The sequence below is a fragment of the Arvicola amphibius genome, chromosome 12, assembly GCF_903992535.2.
Source record: "Arvicola amphibius chromosome 12, mArvAmp1.2, whole genome shotgun sequence".
In the NCBI taxonomy this organism is placed as follows: domain Eukaryota; kingdom Metazoa; phylum Chordata; class Mammalia; order Rodentia; family Cricetidae; genus Arvicola; species Arvicola amphibius.
The window spans coordinates 57,397,452-57,419,809 of NC_052058.2; the positions used below are offsets into that span (position 1 = coordinate 57,397,452).

At 38.6% G+C, this 22,358-nt stretch overlaps 1 protein-coding gene across 1 annotated transcript in view; it reads right to left on the reverse strand.

The window, feature by feature from the left end:
* LOC119827120 (selectin P) overlaps positions 1-16,171 on the reverse strand; it is a 53,487-nt gene extending 37,316 nt beyond the window's left edge. The window contains exons 1-3 of the mRNA XM_042054021.1: positions 16,104-16,171; positions 15,797-15,989; positions 1,944-2,018 (exon numbers count right to left, since the gene is read on the reverse strand). Of these exons, the coding sequence (XP_041909955.1) occupies positions 1,944-2,018; positions 15,797-15,989; positions 16,104-16,171 (336 nt within the window). The remainder of the gene's footprint in view (positions 1-1,943; positions 2,019-15,796; positions 15,990-16,103) is intronic.
* Positions 16,172-22,358: the final 6,187 nt, after the last annotated feature.

Here is a 22,358-nt window from a genome sequence, read left to right on the forward strand (position 1 = left end):
TAAAACCCAGATCATGGACCAGAGCTCTTAAATTAGAAATTTACCTAGAAATCTGTATTGTCATTTCAAAGACATCTGAAACTCATTCAGAATTCATTGCCCCTTTTAACCCAAGAACAAAGGAGCTTAGATTGTGCTTCAAGCTCAACTGAAGAATTACACACATTCCCGTGTGTGTGTGTGAGAGAGAGAGAGAGAAAGAGAGAGAGAGAGAGAGAGAGAGAGAGAGAGTGAGTTTGTGTTGAGGACCAACCCCTGACCCTACCTTTCATATGCTAGGAAATACATAAAAGCACATAAAAGAATCTTGTATAATAAAATAGAACCTGGGAATGCAGCTGAATGCTTGCTTAGCATGTGTGAGGCCCTGGGACACTCTCCAGTAGAGCAAAATGAATTGTAACAAAGAAGCCTGGCCGAGCAGGGTGGTCTTTCTGCGGCCCCCTCATTCCCATGAGAGGCATTTTCATGTTATGGAATGTGCAATAATGACCTTTTCTCAAAGGGATTTTCCCTCTAAATGTTCTCAAGGGCACAATGTTTTAAATGCTCATAGTTAGTTACAATTTTTCTCTCTGTTACAGAGCCAAGGAGCCAGTCTGACTCAGTACAAGGAATTTTGGAGGACATTTGGAATAAACCAGCTAAGTCTCAAGTAACTGGGCCTACTTGGTCCCAGTATCTATGCTCAACAAGCACAAACCACACATGACAATTTACCATCACAATTCATGTTACAGCTGATACGATAGAGGGTTTTCCTTACATATACAAGGCCCTGGGTTTGGTCTCCATCACTGTAACAAATAAGCAAATAAAAAAATTGTTGAACTCCTAGAAGAATAGAGTAAGAGAATGACTACTAAGGACTTGAAACTGGGATTAGGAGGGTGATGATCTAAGAATACAATATGACAGCTGGATAGGAGAGTGAGTTCAAGAGATTTATTTCATAAGATAGGGATTAGAGTTAATAAATATTGTATGTTTAAATGTTGTCCTAGCTGAGTTTCTGTTCCATTACTGAAGGAAGCCAAGGCAGACACTGGAGCAGAAACCATGGAGGAATGCTGCTTAAGGGCTTGTTCATTCATCATTCCTTTTTATTGAAAACTAGATTTTTATCATATAGTATGTTTTAATTATGGCTGATTTCCCCTCTCCCACTCCTCCCAGTTCTCCCTTTCCTTCCTATCCAGATCCATACATACCTTTTCTGTCTCTTGTTAGAAAACAAAAAGCAGCTAAGCCATCATAATAAAATAAAATAAAACAAAAAATAGAAAAAGAGTCAAAGAAAAAGAACAAGAAGCAAATATAGACCCAGATACATACATTTCACACACACACACAGAGAGAAAGAGAGAGAGAGAGAGAGAGAGAGAGAGAGAGAGAGAGAGAGAGAGAGGAATCCCATAAAAACACAAAATCAGAAGCCATAATATATATAAAAAGAATATGTAAGGTTAAAAAATGCCCTAACACAAACAGTTTGAGACAAAGAACCTCCAAAGGTGCCTCTGAGTTCAATCTTGTGTTAGCCGTTTCTGCTGGGCAAACAGTACCCCTTAAGCAAAACTACTCTTAAGAGTGGTTTGTTTCCCCTGTGAGACTCCCTTGGAGAAAACTAATTCTTTTCTTGCAGTGGGTTGTCAATTGAAGACAGCTTTTGGTTCCAAGTGGGCGCTTGTGCCCCCTTTCGCTCTCATCTCTAGGATCCCATGTGCTACAGACCTGTGCAGGTCCTGTGTATGCTGCCACCAGTCTCTAAGAATTCATATGATCTAGGTCATACTGCATTTATTAGGTCTTATTTCTTGAGTCTTCCATCTCCTCTGGTTCTTATACTCTTTCAACCTCCTCCTCTGCAAGAGTTCCCTGAGTCATGAGGGGAGGGGATTTGATGGAGATATCCTGTTTAAAGATGTTCCAATGTCTCTCACTTTCTGTGTCTTGTCTGCCTGTGAGCCTCTGTATTTGTTCACATCTGCAGCAGGAGGAAGCTTCTTTGATGTCAGCTGAGCAAGACATCAATCTATGAGTATAGCAGAATGTCATTAAGAGTCATTATATTACTATGCCCCTTTAGTAGAACCCTAGGTCCTTGGCTTATCTAACTCAGGCTCTTGACCACCCATGCAGTGTCAGGTATGGGTTGCATCTCATGGAATGAGCCTTAAGTCAAATCAGATATTTGTTGGTTGGCTCCCATAAGTTTTGTGTCCACTATTGCACCAATGTATCTCACAGACAGAATACCCTTGTAGATCAAAGGGTTTGTAGCTGGATTGGTATTACCTAATTTCCCTTGGTTGCAGTCATAGTACCTTCCAGTACCATGAACACTAACTAGTCTATAGGGGTGAAGGCTCTAGGTAGGTATCAGCTCAACTTCTCCATGTTCAGTGAGTTGTGTAGGTGATGTCTTCAGCAATAGGGCCTTAGTGTCAGTTTGTGGAGAGCTACCCAGAGCCTTGGCAATAGCCTGGGTTGTTTGGATCTCTTTGGAAAGCAACTCAATTAGATATAATTCAAATGGAATTATATCTAATAATAATAATAATAATAATAATAATAATAATAATAATGGAAGCTTTATTTTGTTGACAAGAGATTTCTAGTTGGGATTCTGTCTCCCTAGCTATTTGATGATTTCATTTAGATCACCTTCAAATATGTATATATTTTAGGATCTTCTACTGTATTGGATTTCCATATGAGTCCTCAAATGGCCTTTAGTTTAGTTATTTTTTCTTATAGTTCCTCCTTGCCTCTTCTCTCCTCCTCCTCATCACTTGATCGTCCCATTCCAGTGCCCCTCCCTTGTCCATCCATAAGTATCTATTCTATTTCCCCTCCTATGGTAACCCACCCCCTCTCCATAGTCCCTTACTCTACAAGTCACTTCTGTGGGGGTCTATGGATGGTAGCTTGTCTATCAATGGCTTAACAGTAGACACCCACATATAAATAAATATATACATATTGGTCTTTCTGGATCAAGTTACCCTCATTCAGGATGATTTTTCTAGTTCCACCCATTTACCTATGGGTTTCAATTTTTAAAAGCTGAGTAATATTTCAATGTGTAAATGAACCACATTTTCAATACCCATTCACCTGTTGACCAAACATATAGGTTGCTTCTAGTTTCTTGCTACTATGAATAGCAATGAACATGGTTGAACAGTGTCTCCATAGTATCGAGATACATCTTCTACATATTCTAAGGTTTATACCCAAGTATGGTATATCAGTTCATTTTTTTATACAAACCTAGGACCACTGGCCCAGGGGTGCCACTGCCCAACAGTTGATGGGACCCTTGCACATCAATCATTAATACAGAAAATGCCCCCAAAGACTTGCCTTTAGGCCAATCTGATGAAGTCATTTCCTCTGTTAGGTTCCTTCCTGTCAAATATGTTTATAGTTTATGTCAAGATGACAAATCCAAGCAGCACAATAGTAAGTCAATATTTTTAACTATTTTTATAGCAAAACGCTAACAAGTAAATGTTAATTAACTTTAATTGATATTCTAATTAACTTCACTTAGCATTCTACAAAATGATATCAAAACATATTAAATATTGTAAATATAAATTATTTTTATCATGTATGAAACATGAATATTCACAGAGACTGAAAGAAAGGGAGGAAGGGAAGGTGAGGAGAGAGATAGGGAGAGAAAGAAGAAGAAAAGAGAGATCCTAAGAGAGGAAAAGGACCCACCAAGGATGAGAATGATGTAAATACAGTACATATATATGAAATTTAAAAATGAATATAAATTTATTTTTAAAAAGAAAAATGACAAAAAAGAAAAAAATGGGAAGAAATACTATTAGATTGTGTTTAAAATATGCTCAGGTTTATACCATTTGCTTATGTGTGCTGGTGTATGAAAGAGTTCCACAATAGCCTGGAATGAAGTCTAACAAAGGTTTATTTATTTGGGAATAAACTCTAAAGGTAGTGATCCACAGTCTATTGCGCTGGGAACCGGAACTGAATCCAGCAGCCAAGGGGGCTGCACATGCTTTTTGCCTGAATTTATAATACATGAGACCATACCCAAAGTGGGCTGGTATCTTAAAGGCTACTGGCTGAAGGAGTTCCCACGGTACTTCCTCCTTTTGTCTAAAAAGAGAGTTCTAGGGTGCTGGAGAGATGGCTCAGCAGTTAAGAGCATTGCGTGCTCTTCCAAAGGACCCGAGTTTGATTCCCAGCAACCACATGGTGGCTCACAACCATCTGTCATGAGGTCTGGTGTCCTCTTCTAGCCTGAAGGCATATATGCAAACAGAATATTGTATCCACAATAAATAAATAAATATTTTTTTATAAAAAGAGTTCTAAGCCTAATACAAACTATATACAATAAGAACAAATATCAAGTATTGGTCAGGGAAAAGAAGAGGCAAAACTTGCATAAAAATTAGAATTACAACCACCATAAACAACACCAACAGGAAGCATATGCTAAATGTTCCAATAGTTATTCTATCGTAAGGAATCTAAGTCTTATATTAAAAATGGCTTGGCTAAGTCATGAGAGGAAAGTAACTATGATTATCTAGTCTTCTACCCCATGGAAGATCTGAGAAGGGAAATATTACTTGAGTAAACAGGAAGTGCAATCAAGCGACTTCCAAACGGTGCAAGAAATGAGAGAACTCTCTACTTAGAGAACAAGGAACTTTCCTAGAGAATAGGTTGTAGGATGTCAAGTTATGGTTTAAAAAATAAGAAAAAGAATACATAGGGTTTTTGTTTTTACTCTTTTTTTAAAAATATAGTACATGATCATTGCAAAAAATCAAAAGCACAGAAAAGCACAAAGAAGGGAACACCACCAAATGTCACCATGGAATTATATATTATATATTATACATTATTTTATATCTGCTTTTATCATTAGATGTATTATCGTCTGCTTTTCTTATACAAGAATATATGTCTGTTCTAGCTGCAATTTAATCCACTCAAATCAACATACAGAGAGATAACATATAGATATTAATATAGATCTATAAATAACATAAAGCTGCAGCACAGATGTGAGAAATGAGGGGTAATTTGCACCTCCCTGTAGTTGAGCATAAAAATGTCCAAGGCAACGGAGCCCTTCTGGCCTCTGTGTCTCAAGTATCTGTTCCTTCCTTGAATGCTCTCTACTCCTGCTGTGGGCAAAGGCGCCAGCCCTCCTCACATAGTCTTAGGAAGCTATCTCAAGCATGCTTAACTAGCTTCTAACTCTTCCTGTGGGGAATCTATTTAAGTTGCTTTGTGGTGTTACGCTTAAGCATTTCTTTTCTCTATCTTTGCTCTCCAGTTTTTGAAAAGGAAGGAAAGGCAAGGAAATCAACTGGCTTGGCAAAGATCCTGAACAACAAACATACAATTTTATAAGACTATCCACCCACACAACCCTAAATAGAAATGGGATTCTCAGGACACATTCTACATTGCCACGTTTATACCAAGTTTATATGAATCCTGCAGAGGGATTCATCTATTCTGCTTATGGGTTTTTTTTTTGAGAGCCTGTGATCTAAACTATGCTCTAAAGACATAAAAACAGATGACACATAGTTCCTATTCTAAAGGATCCCAAAGGCCAGCTCAGAGACAGGCAGATCAACAGCTCAGTATACACACTATGGTGGAGTTTGTGGGAGATCCACTCAGGGCATCTGATGGCTTATTGGTGGTGAGGGATTGGTAGCTAGAAAACTGTAGAGGAGAAGATCCTTTGGAGTGGAAGTAGTCGGTCTTTTCTGCAAACAGTGTGACTTTAGACGTGTACACAGAAAAGGCTCAAAATTCAATAGATGATTAGGAAGTGGTTTTTCACAGTTACAACACTTTTACCCTTCCAAAAGCATTCTGTTTCTGAGTTCTGTGGGTACCAGAGGGCTGGGATAACCACAGAAGCCTTATCACCTACTTTAAAGCAGCCACATTTGTAAATGAGTGACGTGTTTACAAATGAACATTTTTAAGTAGGCTAAACCTACCAAGAATGCAACCCAGAAATATTGTTGTACTTTAGATCTACCAATATTGATCCTTTATTCTTGGGCCAGAACCTATATTAAACATTTTTAATGCTGTCTCAATCCTTATAACAAATTCATGTGACAGGTATTTTCTGTAGTACTTGTCCATCTGCCCTAAAAGTATTTTTGACATGAATTGTCTTAGAATGGAAATTGAGGGTTGGAGGGTTAAATATTTTAACATGACACAGTTCTTAAGTGAGAAGGATGGGCTCCATGACACTACAGTTGATTAGAAAGTGAAATTTTTGTTTAAGCTCATTACAAAGTGCTTTCTGTGGAGAGAAGCCCTTTGATCCCTTAATCTTATAGGGTACTGTATGCTAGAAATCTCTAGCAATTTCGGACTAAATAAGAGTAAGATTGACTTGAAGTACTTCTCATGTCCATGCCAAGAAACATGAACCCTATCTCAAGGCTAGGTCTTCTATGGACTTTAGCCTCCCAGGATGAAATAACCTTGAAGTCAAAGGTTTGGCTTAGTTTGTTGGAGAGTGTGTATTTTATCTGGAAATACAAAGAACACATCAAAAGAGCTCCATTCATATCTGAGGGGAAAAGGCTAGGTGGGATGGGAAGTAAAATTGGCAAACTTTTGCTTGTCCATATAATCATAAAAATAAGGATTATTTTGGTTCTGAACTGACCACAACTTTTTAGTTTATTTCAACCTATTCTCATTATCAGTTGTAGTAAGAGATTAATGAACAGATAACATAAAATATGCCGTGTGTAATGTGATTTGTTTTCTGCTGCTGCATGCAGGAGATTGTTACTCTAATAATCTCTGCAGCCATTCATTTCTTTAGAAATACCACTCAGAAGTAGTAGATTTCATAATTTGGAATGTGTATATTTACACTGAATTTTCTTCTTTTCTTTCTTAGGAGACTAGAGATGATTTGGTGATTAAGAGCACTGACTGTTCTTCCAGAGGACCTGGATTCACTTCCCAGAACCTACATGGTGGCGCACAATTGCCCAAAATGCCCTCTGACACCTCTTCTGGTCTCTTTGGGTACTTCTAGCATGTGGTGGGCAGACGTACATTAAAGCAAAACATTCATATATAAAAAGTCAAATGAAAAGAAAAAAATAATGTCTTTCTTTTCTGGAGAAAGGTCTTTTTTATTATGTAGTTCTGGTTGGTCTGGAATTTACTAAAAAAATAAAATTTATCTAGTCAAAAATAATTTTATGATTCAATTATTGTTTGTCTCTTCTCTTGGTCTGTCCCCCTATAGGATTCTAAAGTTGTGGCAGCAAAATACAGAATTAAAAATACTTTCAGCATTCAGAGGCATCTCCAGAGATTGAAGAACATCCCCCCATTAGAATTTTAGTTTAAAAATCAATTCAAAATGGGTGGGGCCCAAAGGCAAGATTTGAAACTCAACTCTAAAATTTCTAAAAGAGACTGTAGGGGAAAGACCCCAGAAATGAATTTTTGGATATTACCTATGTCTCGGGCCAAAGAAGCAAAACTAAACAAATGGAGATTCCCTAAGTAAAGACATTTCTGTCCAACTAAGGGATAATCAGCAATGTGGAAAGGCAATCTATAAATTGGGAGAAATACATGAAAAGCACATATTTGTATTTAATATTTGGGTTGAACATACAAATGCATCAGGAGCTCACACAGCTTGGCAGCAGAAAAATAGGTAAATAATTTAAAAACTGGCAAAAGACTTTGGTGTGGTTTACAACTTGAAAGTCCCCCAAAGAGTCTTATGATAAAACAGTGGTTCTTAGCCTCATAGTGATGTTGAGAACAACTTCAGATGGTTTAGGGGGCTGAGGAAGTATATAACATATGGCAACTGGTAATTCAGGTGTCGACCCACCTAACCCTGATGGAGCCAATCCTGTCTAGCAAGGCTTACAGGACCACTGACCGAAAACTGCCTGCTGGAATCTGTAATTTCTCTCATGTGCTACTTCATTTCTTCCCTAAGAAGATCTTTGTGTGTTTTCCCACTGCTTGTGTCTTTATCTCATGAAAGTATTCTATTTAATGGGTACATATATCTGTGGGTGGTCAGGAAGATGACTTTCCATTTATCTATACAATTTCGATAAATAAAAATATACTAAGATATGCTTCAAAACTAGATTTACTGTCTCAGAAGGACTATAGACACATAAAAGCCTACCTTGCTCCTTTGGCTCAGACTAACTGCACACAATTAGCTAAATTTTACCTCAGAGCAAGTTCAAACTAGACTAAAGGCATTTTGTAAATAGATCATACGTTTTAAACTTTACAGTTATGCACAAGGCCAGAGCTTCAGGTGTCCAACAAAGGCTGCTACACAAAGCACCCTAAGAAAAGCATGCCAAATCTTCGCTTGCCAAGTTTGCTGACAATAGACCTATGTCTCAAAATTTGTCACTGGGCACTGTGCCCTGCCCCTGGCTGGTCATGGTCTTACTGCTGTAACCTTGGAAACTTGTGCTACCATGGTAAATGTCTCAGCTACTTATCACTTACCCTAGAATGTGCTTTTGACCAATGAGAGGTAACTCTTTTAATTTTTTATTGCTCCAAGCCTCCTGAGAAAGGAGAGTTTCTAGGTTAGGAGGAGAAAAAGCTAGGAAGAATAAAAATTCGGATAATAGAATTAGTAGAGAAGAATAAAGAGACTTGTTCAGGACAGTATAGCGTTAGAAAATTCATTCACCCTCAGATAGCCTAAGTGCCTTTTGCTTTCTGTAGTTCCCAATCTGAACCCTGAAGAGGACATTGGGGAAAGACCCCAAAGGTCCTCATTAAGATGGGGCAGGAGAGAATTAATGCAGAGAAGTACATTGCATTCCCTAACACACACCTGCACATATACTTACTGTGTTGTTTTCAACCACAGTGAATACTTATCAATTTGATAAACATTTTTCCTTCTTCATTAACATCTTTTCAATGTCTCTGATAATCTTTGTTGAATAGCCAGGAGTAGAGACAAGTATCCATGGACAAGCTTGCTTGTAGACTGGATCAGGCTTTATAAGGACAGCAGGACTGTGAACATGACCTTTCATGTGGTGCCAAGTGCCCTGCTGGCCGACATCCACATTGGGCCTGATCATTTACCTCCCTTAGTAGAAAGGAAATTCTTTGCTGCAGAACCCCTGTCTTAGTCATCTTTATATTGTCTGATCTGTATTATTCTTGCCAAAAAGTCAACGCAAGTTATGTGAAGTTCACTGTCCCTAAAAGGGTCCTTCTTGCAATGAAACATTTATCCAGTACAATTTTTCTCTACCTACACCAAATAACCACTATTCATAGCCCTACTAGAATTAACCTCTGCTCCATGAATCATTTAGCACATAGTTCATGTGCTAGAGAAAATTATATGAATGTTTCTCATTCAAGAGCCTTGTACCCATGTTCTCTTCTTCCTGCCACACATGAAGTATGAACCTGACAAATTATACACTTTTTCACTTGAAAGAAAAGTGTAATAGAACTGAAGATATACCTGATTCTTTCCAAATTATCTTGAAAACGTGTTTGTTTTTTTTTCTTTTTGAAATGGCCCTTTGAACAGTATCTCTATCTTCCATGAAATCAGGGCTAAGAAGAGAAAGTTGACATCATTTGCATCTTTACTTACTGAATGTCAGTTTCTCACATGCAAAGAGAATGGAACAAAGGTGACTTTGAGTTTTCCTCTCACTAGTCCTACTGTCATTGGGTGAGCCTTGCAAGTAGACACATAATTTTTAGCTGTATTCCAAATTTGACATAGCTAATTTAAAATTATTTCATTAGTTTGTAAATATCTTGCTCATCAAAATGGATCCTGTGTACATAAACTCCAACCATAACATTAAACAAGAAATTATAATGTAGTAGATAAACAAAAAGGTGGTAAACATATAACTATTTAGCTGGAAGTAATTAAACCAAGTCCAGTTTTTAAATCCTCAAATAATTCTATGATCCTGGCTCCTGATAACAGGGAATTTTCCTACCAAGAAGAATAATAGTCCCCTGGGGACTTGCTTTCCTTTGAACACTAAGAAGCCAGGAAAGGCAGTCCTGGAGATTTGTATTTGGTGGGCTGTTTGTGCTTAATCCCCACTTAATAAACTGTCTTTTCCTATAGCTAGACGTTTTGTTAATAATTTAATTGTTAATAAACTAAACTTTAAAATTTTATAGGTACTAATCAGCTTTACAAAAACAGTCTTAAGAGCAGAAATGAAAATTTGGAAGCATTTTTTGGGGGGGGGAAGAACTCATTATAGTTCAGTGGTGTGCTGTTTTCTTCCCCATGAGTCTGTGTACTTTCTGTAGTTTCTATTGTTGTTGCTATCCAGATTTATTCTTTTGTGGTTAGATAGGGTGCAGGGTGTGATTTTAATTTTTCTATATTTGTTAAGAACTGCTTTGTGTCCCAATATGTGGTCTATGCTGGAGGAAGTCCCAGTGGCTGAAGAAAGATGTGTGTTCTTTAGTATGCACGTAGGATGTTCTATAGAATGTCTGTTAAGTCCATTTGATCTAAGATATCATTGAATTTCAGTGTCTCTCTATTTACTTTTTTCCAGATCACCTGTCTGTGGGTAAGAGTGGGGTTTTAAAGTCATGCACTCTCGTGTTGGGGTTAATATGTGGTTTTAGATTTAATGATATTTCTTGTATGAGATTGGGTACTCTTGTGTCTGTAATATGTGTATTTAGTATGACAATATGCTCTTGGTGGATTGTTCCTTTAATTAGGATAAAGAGACCCTCCTGCTGACTGAGAAGCCAAGAACAATGGCACTGGGTTTTGATTCTCCTGCATGTACTGGCTTTGGGGAAGCCTAGTTTATTTAGATACGCACCTTCCTGGACCTGGATGGAGTGGGTTGGACCTTGGACTTCCCGCAGGGCAGGGAACCCTGACTGCTCCTTGGACTGGAAAGGGAGGGGGAGGGGAGCTATGGGAGGGGGAGGGAAATAGGAGGTGGGGAGGAGGTGGAAATTTTTAATAATAATAATAATAAAATTTTAAAAAAGAGACCCTCCTAATATCTTCCAGTTAGCTTTGTTCTGGAGTCTGTTTTGTTACACAGCACCTTTCAGAACTATGAAAACCAGCTGTTTATTCTGTGACTCAAGTATGTGGTGTCTTCAGAAACAATGTCTTACCACCTACTGAAGGTGTCCCTGGCTTTCTTGTCCCAAGAGTCTCAAACATAAAGCAGTAAGCAAGAACGAGTGGACCATGGAAGCAGAAATGTGGAAATTCTAAGAAAGAACTAGAAAGAAATGTTAGAGGTCAGCAAAGTTGTACTAGAAATAAGCTGCTTCGTTAGTAAACTGCATCCAGCTAAGGAAAGGGTCTCTAAGCTTGAAGACATCCTAATAGAATTAGCCAACACTGGGAGTCAGAGAGGACAGAAACTGAATAAAACAGAAGAGAATAAGTGAGGAGTGCGGATCCAATACAAAAGTATATTGTTTAAATGAGACTCTTCGAGGAAAAAAGAGGAAAAGAAAATAAGAAATATTTGATATAAGAATGGCTGAGAATTTCCTTCAAATTCTCATCATATATAAGAACATCAAGGAGGCTAAATGTCAAATTAACTATATTAGGTGTACCATTTTCAAGCCAAAGAAAATTAATTAGAAAACTCTAGAAGCCAATACCAATAAGTAACAAAAAGAATTACATTTTTCTTCTTACATACCATATAAGTAAGAAAAAAGACAAGGGAATGTTGACTATTGAGAGAAAAAAATACTCCCACCTCAAATTGTATACCCTGTGAAAGTCCCTTTCAAGAAGGAAGGAAAAAATGCTTTTCTTGAGCTAAAATTGAGAGAATTTGCTGCCAATATCCCTGCCTTACAGAAAATGTTAAAAGAAGTTCCTAAAAGAGAAGGAAAATGAAGAAACTAAAAAAACTCAAAAGGTATTAAGGATCTAAATCAATGAAGGTGGACAGAGTTCCTGGTTAGACTCAGCACCAGTAACGGTAAGAAAGACATGATATAATCCGATGTGAATTCTTTCCAGCTTTTTCTATAAACTCAATGTAATCTCAATCAAAATCGCAACAAATTATTTCGTAGTTACTGATAATTGACACTGTAATATATGCGGAGGTGTGGTCTGAATTTTTATATTTCCCCAAATTTATTTGTTGAAACCTAATCCCTCAAAGTAATGCTATTAGAAGGTGGTGCCATCAGGATGAGATTAAGCAGTGAGGCTTTTGCCTTTATGTAAGGAATTAATACTTTTACAAAAGATACTTGGCAAGCTAGCTCATCTTCCTCCATGTGAGGGCATATAAGATGCTTTCTATAAACCAGGAAGTGGGCTGTCTCTAGACCCCAAACATTTTAGTATGTTCATCTTGGCCATCTCAGCCTCCACTTAAGATAACATTTCTACTGCTTATAATCCAAATAGTATAAGGTATTTTACTGTTGCATTCCAAAAGACTTCAACTCTAAAGAAACAGCCAGAAAGGTATTGAAGAAGAACAAAATTGGGGTGTAGACACTACCTGATTTTAGGCTCACTGAATTCTAAATTAGTTAAGTCAGTACTAATGAAAGAAAACAACAGATTAGTGGCACAGACTCAGACTTTGTAAACACAGCTGTGTGATTTTTAGGAAGGGAACAAGAACAATAGACAGAGGCACAGATAGTGGTGTCAAGGAAGGGTGGCATGGCCGTGAGATGGCTCAGTGCATAAAGGTGGCTGGCACCACGAGTGACAACCTGAGTTCAATCTCTGGGACTCATGATGGAAGAACAGAACTGTCTCCAGCAAATTGTTCTCTTCCCCACCCCCCTAATAAAAATTTCAGAGAGAAGAAAGGAAACATTTCTGGAACAACTGGACATTTATATACCATCAAGAGAAAGGCAAGGGGTTTAGAGACAGACTTGACAAAATGTGACTGTAAGAGTCTTGAAGATAATGAGAAAAAATCCAGATGTTTCTGACGAGAACATTTTAGGTAAAATATCAAAGTCTTGACGTGTAGCAACAATATCAATAGTACAAGAAGACAAGCTAAATATACAAACAACCTTTAAACTTCAACATCAAGAAAAAAATTAAATCTCAGCTAAATGTTAAAGATATTAACAAAGACTTTATCAAAGAAGACATAGAAATGAGAAGTAAGTACATGAAAAATACTCCACACCAAATATCAGAGAAGTGATTTAGTAAATTAACGAATGTTTACTGAGCACCCTGTCTTGCCAGTTTCTTTAGCATCATAAGGGTATAGCAATGAGCATGACAGGAAGTGACAGTCTGGGAGGACAGAAGTCACACTGATGAGAGCAACCTACTAAAAATAAGTAATTGCTAGTGTGACATACTGATTATATACTGTGTAACTGACATTTCACTGGTGGTAAAATGGAAGGTTCAACAAGTTAGTTGCCTTAAAAGAGATGGAATATTTTACACAACTGCCAAGAGATGAAAGAATATGGCATCAGAAGCACTTATGAGAAATACACGATTTGTTGAAATACAAGCATAGGAAGTAAAGTCTATAAGCAGTAAAAAGCAGAATAGCTAGACAGGAAAGGAAATGGTCAATGTAAGAAGAGTGTGTATACTCTAATGATTTAGAGGTCGACAGACATATTTGTCTCTAATACAATTGCAATTCTGCTATGTATGCCTTGAATTAACTTGAACAAGTTATTGGAGCTCTAGCTCTCTATGTAAGATGAGAATAATGGACAAGGTAATGTGTTTCTCGTTTAATGTAGTACCTGGCACATAGCAAATGCTACATAAAATAACACCTCATTTTACTTATTAACCAACCTATAAAGTCAGTATTTATTTGTATGCAGACACTTAGGATCCTTTGTTACAATATTCCATCACTAGAAGAGATAGACATTGTAATATCACATCTGTATTGTTGAATATCTGCTTCCTTTAAGGCAAATTTATCAAACTATCAATATCTTATAAATAGTACAAAGATACTAAGAAATCCAGAAAAAGAAGAAATATAACCAATATTCTGAAGTATGAGATGAGCTGAGTTTCTCATTGTAGCTATGCATACCCTGGGTCAAGAGGATACTAGGGGAAGTACTATCATTTTGTCTCCTCCCATACTCATTCCTGAAAGACTAATGTTGGTACGTTCAGACTCCAGTGTTTGCTACGGGATAATGAGTTATTTTCCATTGCCTATAGAAGATTCATGTCTACATGAAGGTCCCAATCATACTACATTGAACAGTTTATGTTTCTCTCTTTTGAAGACAGTTAATTTTGTTGGTTTGTTTGTTTTTGTTTTGTTTCAAGACAGGGTTTCTTTGCTCAGCCTTGTCTGTTCTGGAGATAGACAAAGAGTCAGGGACTAGACTAGGAAAATCAAATTAACATATCTCTCTACGTACAATGGTGGTGGTTAATGCCAGGGAAACAACTGCACACTCCCGAGTTAAATCAGTTTGAGGTATGGTCTATATATGAATGAAGACGAGGGTCAGAAGTGCGGCTTTTAGTGAACAAGATGAGGTCAAAGTTGTGGTAGAGAAAAGGGAGTGGGGATTACCACAAACCAATTTAAACCACATAACAATCAGGTTGGTCATAGCTTGGTTTGGACACCAGGGTAGGAATAGCCGGGCAGCAGCATCCTTTCCTGTCTTCAAGCACCCAGGGAATTAATTGGGAAGTCAGACGCTGCTGAGGGCAAACTTGGATGATAAAACACAGTGACTTTTCCCAGGCATCATTGTGCTTCCCTTGCTAATGCCTCCCATTGTAAGAAGGCTAGATAAACAAGGATTAACGGGAATCCAGTATCTTCCTCTCCACAGTAAAACGTTTCCTTGATGAAGTTTTTTAGGAAATTCCACTTTGTCGTGAGGACTAGGAGGTTGGAAAAAGAAAGTCTTAACATTAGTGAATGTTACTTTTAAACTATGAGTGTTGAAAATTAATATCTGATTTTAAAAGTCTAATACACATTAGCAGAGATGGTGATCCATCTTCTACAGCAAAAATGGAAGAATGTTATTAAGAATAAGCCAGGCCACAAAAGGAAGACTTCCTGAAAGACAATTGTGCATAAAGGTCAGAGACAATGGGACCGAACCACAGTGCTGTTAGGCATTGGAAGAAGAGCTACCCTTGGGGACAGGGGCCACTTCATTATCAGAAGCCAGAGCAGAAACACCTCAGAAAGTGGCACTGATCTGGTTCTTGACCTGGGTGCTGGTTATAGGAGTGTGTTTAGGTAGTAAGAGTTTATCAAATACTGTACACTTGTTATATACCTGTTTTCATATGTACATTACACTTCAGAGAAACTCAAACAGTGACTTCTCACATTGCCAGAAAGATTAGTTAGGGGCTATCAGCATTCTGGCCATTTCCGGGAAAGGATCCTTAAGTCATGCTAAGAATGGATAATTTCCAGGAGAAGTTCAGGGTGGATAAATTCAGAAGGTGAGTTTGTTGAGTAAGAGTCTCTGTATGTTATAGTGTTGTTATAGAGTCTAAGCATTGTGTCCCTTTTGTGTGAGAATGACAGGCCAATCCACTCCTAAGGGTATTTGACTGGAGGTAACACATCATTGGTTAGAACTTACTAAAGAACAATATTAGAGTTTAATATCAGGGAGAACTTGATTATAGCACTCCTTAATGTTTTTAACTGACTGGCGCTGCCAGGCATGAGCAGTTCAGCTGCCTACCTGGGAGTTCTCCGATCCTCCTCCATACTTGGCGCACTGGTACTGCTAGGGTGCTGATCTGATGCCTAAAAGGGGTCTTAATGCAATTTAAATGACTCCTGTTGTTCCTGCAGTTTCCAGAGTCTATGAAGGCTGTGAATGATCCTTTTGCCTCTGCTGAGGATCCCTGGCAGTTACAGAAGTCAGTTTCAAACCCATCATCTTCCCAGAGGCCCTGGGAGCTGTAAATTGAACAACTGCTTCTTCATGGTATCAACAGCCAAGGCTGCTTATAAATGTCTTGGGGATGCCTAGAGAAACTCGGGCGCAGCATTAAATACTTGGAAACTACCAACCTGACATAGATGCTCTGAAGGGATCTCGTCCCAGGCACAGGCACAGGCACAGGCACAACTGTTGTCATGACAGATTGGAAGCCTTGGCTTCTGCATTAGGAGCCCATACCACCCCACACCCCCTTTTTCATACCTCAACTTCTCTGGACACCCTGTAGTGACTCAGAAGACTCTGCTTCATCCATGAAAGCTTTGGATGACCCTCAGATGACCTTGCACACACTCTGGATTTTTCCACCAAGGCTCAGTGGGATAGGCACATGGCAATGAGGAGCAGGCAGGGCTAGTTTGCCTCTTTCAACTGTGTAACTAAGCAGAAAGTTTGTGGGATAGCAGAAGGGACTCTGTGCCCATGTGGTACCAGCACTGCAAGCAATGCCCTTCTCAGAGACCTTGGGGAAGTTGTAGAGATGTCCCTGCATGTTCCCTAGCCTCAGTGTTATTGCTGAGCTCCCCCCCCCATGAACTAATCTTGTGTGTTTTCTTGCATGACTTTGGGCTTTATGGGTAGTGTGGGCTAAGCTTGTGGAACAGGGTTAGCAACTTCCAGGGTTGGCAGCTCTAAGCACACCTAACAACACATGAAAGGTAGTTGAGAATTCCAGATTCCTGCTGAAATCGCATGAAAATTGAACAGCTCTCAACTGAATTACCACTGGGCCAAAGAAAGAAGGAAGAAAGGAAGGAAGGAAGGAAGGAAGGAAGGAAGGAAGGAAGGAAGGAAGGGGATGGGGGAGGGAGGGAGGAAAAAATTAAGACTTCCTAGAATTCAATGAAAATAAATGCACAACATACCCAAACTTAGGCAACACAATGAAAACAGTAATAAAAGGAAAGTTCATAGCACCAAGTGCCTTCATAAAGAATTTGGAGAAGTATTATATTAGTAACTCAACAGAATACCTGAAAGCTCTAGAATAAAAAGAAGCAAACATGCCCAAGAAGAGTAGACAACAGAAAACCATCAAACTGAGAACTGATATCAAGAAAATAGAAACAAAGAAAATAATACAAAGAATCAGTGAAATGAAGAGTTCTTTGATTCTTTGAGAAAAATCAACAAGATAGTCAAACCCTTATCCAAACTAACTAAAAGGCAGAAAGAAAATACCCAAATTAACAAAGTCAGAACAAAAAAAGGGGACAAAATAACAGACAACAAGGCAATCTAGACAACCATTAGGTCATACTTCAAAAATTTGTACTCCACAAAATTGGAAAAATCTAAAAACAATAGAAAAATTTCTTGATAGATACAACATACCAAAATTAAATCAAGATCAGATAACCCATTTAAATAGACCTACAATCCTCCAAGGAAATAGGAGCAGTCATTAAAAGTCTCCCAACCAAGAAAAACCCAGGGCCAGATGGTTTCAACACAGAATTCTATCAGACTTTCAAAGAAGAGCTAATACCAGTACTCCTCAGATTATTCTACAAAATAGAAAGAGAAGGAACATTGTCAAATTCTTTTTATGAGGCCATAGCTACCCAGACACCCAAACTACCCAAAGACTCAACCAAGAAAAAGAATTACAGATCCATTTACCTTATGAATATTGATGAAAAAAATACTCAATAAAATACTGGCAAACAGAATCCAAGAACATATCAAAAAAATAATCACCATGGCCAAGTGGGCTCCATCTCAGAGATGTAGAGATGTTTCAACATACGAAAATCTGTCAATGTAATCCACTTATATAAACAAACTGAAAGAAAAATCCATATATCATCTCAGTTAGATACTGGCCAAAGCCTTTGACAAAATCCAGCACCTCTCATGATAAAAGTCTTGGAGAGATCTGGGATACAAAAAACATACCTAAGTATAATAAAAACAATATACAGCAAGTCAATAGCCTATGCCAAATTAAATGAAGAGAAACTCAATGCAATTTCACAAAAATCAGGAACAAGACAAGGTTGTCCACCCTCTCATATCTATCCAATATAGTACTTGAAGGTAGAGCAATAAGACAATAAAAAGAGATCAAAGGGATACAAATTGGAAAAGAAGAAATCAAAGTACCTCTATTTGTAGATGATATAATAGTATATATAAGTGACCCCAAAAATTATACCAGGGGACTCCTATAGGTGATAAACAACTTCAGTAATGAGGCAGGATACAAGATTAATTTTTAAAAAATCAATAGCTCTCTAATATACAAATGATAAAAGGACTGAGAAAGAAATCAGAGAAACAACACCCTTCACAATAGCCACAAAAATATAAAATATTTTGGGGTAACTCTAACCAAGCATGTGAAAGACCTATATGACAAAAACTTAAAGCATTTGAAGACAGAAATTGGAGAAGATATCAAAATATGAAAAGATCTCCTATGCTCATGGATCTGTAGAATTAATATAGTAAAAATGACCATCTTACTAAAAATAATTTACAGAGTCAATGCAATCCCCATCTAAATTCCAACACAATTTTTTACAGACCTTAAAAGAACAACCCTCAACTTCATATGGAAAGAAAAACCAAAAAAATCTAGGAAAGCTAAAACAACCCTGTATAATAAAAGACCTTCTGGAGGAATCCCTGATCTCAGCTCTACTACAGAGTTATAGTAATACAAACAGCACGGTAGTGGCATTAAAACAGACACATTAATCCATGGAATAGAATTGAAGACCTAGACGTAAATCCATATACCTATAGACACCTGGTTTTTGACAAAGAGGCCAAAACTATACAATGGAGAAAAGAAGTATCTTCAGTGAATGATGCTGGCATAACTGGATATCAGCATGTAGAAGAATGCAAATAAATCCACATTTAGCATCCTGCACAACACTCAAGCCCAAATGGATCAAAGACCTCAACATAAATCCAGTGGCACTGAACCTGATAGAAGAGAAAGCGGGTAACAGCCTTGAATGCAGTGGCACAGGAGACAATTTCCTGACCAGAACACCAGTAACACAGACACGGAAACTGACAATAAATGGAACCTCATGAAACTGCAAAGTTTCTTTAAGGCAAAGGACACCGTCAACAGGACAAAACAGCAGTGGACAGAATGGGAAAAGATCTTCATCAACCCCACATCTGACAGAGGGCTGATCTCCACAATATAAAAAGAACTCAAGAAACTATACATCAAAATCAAAATAATCCATTTTTAAAAATAGGGTACAGACCTAAACAGAGAATTTTCAAAGGAGAATCTCAAATGGCAGAGAAACCCTTAAATGTTCAACATCCTTAGCCATCAAGGAAATACAAATCGAAACAACTTTGAGATTCCATCTTACATCTGTCAGAGTGGCTAAGATCAAAAACACAAATGACAGCACATGCTGGAGAGGATACGGAGAAAAGGGAACACTCCTCCATTGCTGGTGCGAGTGCAAACTTGTACAGCCACTTTAGAAATCAGTATGGTAGCTTATCAAAAAAAAATGGGAATCAATCAAAATCAATCTTGTTGTGGAATATTATTTTAACTAGGCAAAGATGTGCTATGTTTGTTTATTCTGCAACTGTTTAATTCTGTAAAGCTGTGTTGCATTTGTTTTACCTTGCCTTCCTAAGGTACCTGATTATGCTAATAAAGAGCTGAGTAGCCAATAGCTACTCAGGATAGGTGGGGCTGGTTGGCAGAGAGAATAAATAGAAGGAGAAAGAAGAGAGGAAGGAGAAGAGGAAGAATAAGAGAAGGAAGAAAGAAAGAGGGACATGCCCTGGGGCAAGAAGCCAGGCAGCTGCCAGGCAACCAGATGTAGAGAAGCAGAGAAAGTAAGCTATACAGAGATAAAAAAAAAAAAAGGTAATAAGCTCAGAGGCAAAAGGTAGATGAAGAAAAACAGGTTAATTTCAGTTAAAAGAGACAACCAGAAACGTTACTAAGTTAGGCCTAGTATTCAAAACTAAGTCTCTGTGTCATGATTTGGGAGCTGGTTGGTCACCCAACAGAACAAGATTGGTACACAATCAACCTCAAGACCCAGTGATACCACTCTTGGGCATATTCCCAATGGATGCTCAATCATACCACAAGGACACTTGCTCAACCATGTTCATTGCAGCTTTATTTGTAATAACCAGAACCTGGAAAGAACCTAGATGCCCCTCAACCAAAGAATGGATAAAGGAACTGTGGTATATTTACACAATGAAGTATTACTCAGCAGTCAAAAAACAATGACAGCCGGGCGGTGGTGGCACACGCCTTTAATCCCAGCATTCGGGAGGCAGAGGCAGGCGGATCTCTGTGAGTTCAAGGCCAGCCTGGTCTACAAGAGCTAGTTCCAGGACAGGCTCTAAAAAAGCTGCAGAGAAACCCTGTCTCGAAAAAACAAAAAAAAAAAAAAAAAAAAAAAAAAAAACAATGACACCAGGAAATTTGAAGGCAAATGGATGGAACTAGAAAAAATATCACTCTGGGTGAGGTAACCCAGATCCAGAAAGACAAACACAGTATGTACTCACTCATAAGTATATATTAACTGTAAAGAAAAGGATAACCATGCTACAATACCAGAGAGAATAGGTAATCCAGAGAGAATAGGTAACAAGGAGTGGCCAAGGGGAGATGCATGGCTCTACCTGGGAAGGGGAAATGGAGAAGATCTCCTGGATGAACTGGGGGCTTGTGGAGATGGGAATTTGAGGGATCAGTTTCGGGGGGTAGGCAGAGGGGAAGAGTACTGAGAGATGACCAGAAAGCAGGGCTTTACTGGGTAGGGTTGAAGCCTGATGCAAGGGAAACTCTGACAAGTCTACAAGGATGACCCCAGCTAAGACTCCTGCTGCCAGGAGGATGCACAGCCTGAACTGGTCGTCCCCTCTGGTCTAATTGATGACCACAGTTGTCAATAGAATTCTCCATCCAGTGACTGATGGAGACAGATTCAGAGACCCACGGCCAAACACTGAACTGACATTGGGAGTCATGCTGAGAAGAGGGAGGAGGGATTGTAGGAGCCAGAGGAGGGCGGTCAGAGACATAGCAGGAATATCCACAAATCCACAGAAGTAGCTAGCCTGGCCCATGGGAACTCACAGAGTCTGAACCAACAACTAGGAAGCCTGCATGGGACTGGCCTAGACCCTCTACATATATGAGACAATTATATAGCTTAGTCTACTTGTGGGACTCCTGGCAATGAGCGCAGGGACTGTCCCTGGTGCTTTGGCTGTCTCATGGGAATCTATTCTTCATGCTAGGTTGCCCAGCCTGAGTACAGGGGGAGGTGCTTGGTCTTATGGCAGCTTGATAGGCCATGCTTTGCTGACTCACAGGAGAGGCCTACCCCTTTTCTCAGTGAATATGGAGGAGGGCTGGGTTGGATGGGGAAGAAAGTGGTGGGAGAGGAATAGATAAACATTTTTTAAAATTAAATTTTAGGTTAGTATATTGTATTAGTTGCCTTACTCATGGCTATGACAAAAATACCTGGTAAAAAGCAACTCACTGAAAGAGAGTTTTCCCTGGGCTCACAGTTTGAGGGGGCTAGTCAATCATGGCGTGCACATCACAATGGAAAGAGTTTGAGGCTGCTGGTTACAACACATGTAGTCAGAAAACAGAGAGATGAAGGCTAGTGCTGCCTTTGTTCTTTGATTAGGTTTACAGTCAGGACCACCTCCATTAACCTAAGATAGAAAATCCCCACAGACATTTCTAGAGATTTCTCTCTAAGGTGATCCTACATCCTGTCAGACTGACAATCATCATAAACCACGCAACTCATCACCCGGTTATAGTAAACCTGAGGTTGATCCCAGGGACCATGTGGTAGAAGGAGAGAATCACCTCTTAAAAGCTTGCCTCTGACCTCCCCACATACCTGCACACATGTACAAACATGCAAAATAAATTAGCAAGTGGGTAAATAAATAAAATGTAATGAACTATCACGCATGCCAGGTAATGGGTTTCACTGTGCCATCCTCATATATTCATGTGTCATTGGAGCTTGCTCTCCTGCATCCCCTCCCTGACTGTGCTCCTCCTTCCAGCTGGTTCCCTTTCTCCACTCAGCTACTGCTCCATCTTCCGCTTACTAATTGGATGTATTTGTTACCTTTCCTAGGTCTGTCTGGGTTTGTGTAAAGTTGACAAGAACAGCTATGACAATAATGTATGACATATATTGACTTCCATTTATTGAACCGTCCTTTCATTTTTATGATAAATACCATTTGATTATGGTATTTAATCCATTACTTTACTACTATATGCAGTTTTTTAGTGTTTTCGTTATGGTCTTTATCACAGCAATAGAAAC